At 53.7% G+C, this 2982-nt stretch overlaps 1 protein-coding gene across 1 annotated transcript; it reads right to left on the minus strand.

The window, feature by feature from the left end:
- Nucleotides 1-1886: 1886 nt before the first annotated feature.
- Nucleotides 1887-2903, minus strand: NOVA2 (NOVA alternative splicing regulator 2; the record flags this gene model as incomplete). Its single annotated transcript, XM_015826667.2, has 1 exon — nucleotides 1887-2903. A coding segment is annotated over one exon (1017 nt), but the record flags the coding sequence as incomplete, so codon positions are not given.
- Nucleotides 2904-2982: the final 79 nt, after the last annotated feature.

Raw genomic sequence — 2982 nt, forward strand, 5'->3', positions numbered from 1 at the left:
ACGGAGGTCCAACATGTTGTGTCTCAGGAAGTCCAACATGTTGTGTCTCAGAAGGTCCAACATGTTGTGTCTCAGGAGGTCCAACATGTTGTGTCTCAGGAGGTCCAACATGTTGTGTCTCAGGGAGTTAGTTCAACATGTTGTATCTCAGGAGGTCCAACCTTCTTTGCAATGGGAGACACTCATCCCAAACCACAGGAAGAGTCACCACGGCAACTCTGGGCCAGATTCCCAGCAAGACAAGAAGACACCGATCACAAAAGCTCTCTGCTCTCTCTGGATCCAGTTCTCTACCCCCAGTTCAAGCTCCTCCTCCTTCAGAAGAACACAGAAGACAGATCTTATCTGCAACACGTTCACCTAAGCACCTCATTTTATTTCTTTTTGATCACCAGGGTTGGGAAACGGAGAAAAAGGACACAGCTTTCCCCTGTTAAAAATAAGAATACAGGTAGTTCTCGATTTACAACCATTCATTTAGTGACCGGCACTGAGAAAAGTGACTTAGGAACACTTTTCACGTTGATGACCGTCACAGCATCTCCATGGTCACTTAATCTAAATACAGGCGCTTGGCAACTGGCATGTACTTACGACAGTTGCAGCGTCCCAGGGTCGCGTGATCCCCATTGGCGGCCTTCCCAGCCGGTTTCCGACAGGCAAAGTCAAGGGGAGGGGGCCGGGCGGAAAGACAGATTCGCTAAAGGACCACCTGATTCCCTTAACGACTAGAGTGATTCGCTTAACAGCTGTGGGAAAAAGGCTGTAAAACGTGGACAAAAGTTCACGGAACCACCGGCTGTCTCGGCTTAGCAATGGAAATGTCAGGCTCATTGGTGGTCGTAAATTGAGGACTACCTGCAACAATGCACTTTAAATAATAGTCGTTTGAACTGAACAAGGTCGTGACCCCGTTACAGGGTCGGTCTAAGCCCAGGGGTGGAGAACCTTGGCCCTTTTAGGACTCGTGGACTTCAACTCCCAGAATTCCTGAGCCAGCCGTGCTGAGGGGAAAGGGAGAGGTTTCCAAGCTGAGCCGTGCTGGCTGAGGAATTCTGGGAGTTGAAGTCCACAAGTCCTAAAAGAGCCCAGGTTGCCCCCCCCCCGGGACTCTAGCCCAACCTCTCCTTCTCCAACCTCATCTTGATTTAGGACGAACGACGCAACTCGGAAGCACAAACCCGCTCCCTTGTTTCACTACGAGAGAGAAGCGGGATGTCAAGTCTGCTAACATTGGATAACATCGAAATGTTATCATCGAAATGACTCGGAATATATTACAGCGGGACTCGTGTCAGGCTTTCGGCCCAGGCCTAACTCCGTTCCCCCCGTTTTCCTTCCCAGACCCGACCCGTGATCGTCCACCCGTGGTCCAAGCTCTGGGTGGACGTGGGGAAGGGGCTACGGGGAGCCCAGCGAGGGAGGCCGAAGCTGATCTGCCCTCTCCAGGAGAGAGGAAAGAGACTGCCTATAGAGGTTGTCCTTGCTCCATCGGACTCGTTCGGAAAACCCAGAAACAAAGAGGGAAAGAAAGAGGACTGTTTTTTTCTTTTTTTAAAAAAAAATCTTTTTTTTTCTTCTATTAAAATCCATCAACTGAAAAAAAAGAAAAGAAAAGATCGCCATATATATAGAGAGAGATAGAGAGAGAAATATATACACAATCAGGCCACACCGTTGGTGAAATAAACGTCCGGCAGAATAGGAAGGGCTGCTTCCCCATCAGAGGGGGCTCTGTTGTGTTTGTGTGTCTGTATGTGTGTGTGTGGCAGAGAGAAGGGCACTGGGCAGGGGCCGGTGTCATGGCGGTTACCATTTTTTCAAAGGGCTGATTGAACCTATTCCTCTCCCCCCACCCCCCGCGAAGCCTTCTCTTTGCCCTCCTCTTATCCCACTTTCTGTGGGTTGGTGGCCCGGACTCCTTGCTCGTACGTTACTCGCTGGCTGATGAGATATTGCGCGGCTTGAGTGGCGGCTGGCGTGCCCGTGATGGTGACTTTACGGTTCCTGGTACCTGGAATAAACTCCCCCTTTTTGGAAATCTGGATCCGGGCCCCTGTCAGCTCCTGATACTCGACCAACGTCTTCCCACCTTTGCCCAAAATGGCACCCACTAGGTTTTCCGGCACCGCGATCTCCACCATATCTTTGGCGCTTTCCACCAGCTTCTCAGTGGCTAGGAAGGAGCTGGCCATCAGCGGGGAGGCGGTCCCTAAGTAGCCGTTGGCCGCCCCGGTGGCCGCTGCTAAAGAGCCCAAGGTGAAAGCGCCAACTGCACCAGCCGGGGCCGTGGTACTCGTAGAAGCTTCGTTGGCATACGAAGCTAAGAGGTTAGCGGCAGCCGCAGCAGCTGGGTTGGCTCCGGCGGCCACCGCGGCCAGGACCCCAGAAGCGGCGGCCGAATTGAGGCCGAGCCCCAAAGAATTGGTGTTGTATCCATAACTTGCTAAGGTGTTGAGGGCTGTGCTGATGGCCAAGAGGTCGCTGCCGGAAAAACCGGGCAGGGCAGCCGGGAAGGCTCCGACGCCGGCCAAGCTGGTGTGGCCCAACAAGCCCGAAGCGGTGGCAGCAGCGGCGGCCGCTGGTAGAACGTCTGTAGAGTTGGCGTAGGGAGATCCGGTTGGGTTAGAGTTGGCCACCGGGCCGGTAATGTTGGCGTAGCTGATGTTGAGGCAGCTGCTGCTCTGTGGATCCTCCTGGATCTTCTGAACGATGATGTCGACGGCCTTGTGGATCTGCTCGGGTTCACCGCTGATGGTCACCACACGTTCTTGGAGGTTGATGCCTTCGGGCTTCTGGCTCAGCTGGACCCAAGCGCCCGACTGTTCCATGATGGCTTTGACGGTGGCCCCGCCCTTGCCGATGATCAGCCCGGCGGTGCTGTTCGGGACGATCACCTTGGCCTGAATTTGGGGGAGACGAGAGGAAGAGCATTGAGTTGGGATTGTGGCTTCTGCTTTCCCATGAGGCTCCTTTGATAGG

The sequence above is a fragment of the Protobothrops mucrosquamatus genome, unplaced genomic scaffold, assembly GCF_001527695.2.
Source record: "Protobothrops mucrosquamatus isolate PMUCROS unplaced genomic scaffold, P.Mucros_1.0 scaffold3224, whole genome shotgun sequence".
Lineage (NCBI taxonomy): Eukaryota > Metazoa > Chordata > Lepidosauria > Squamata > Viperidae > Protobothrops > Protobothrops mucrosquamatus.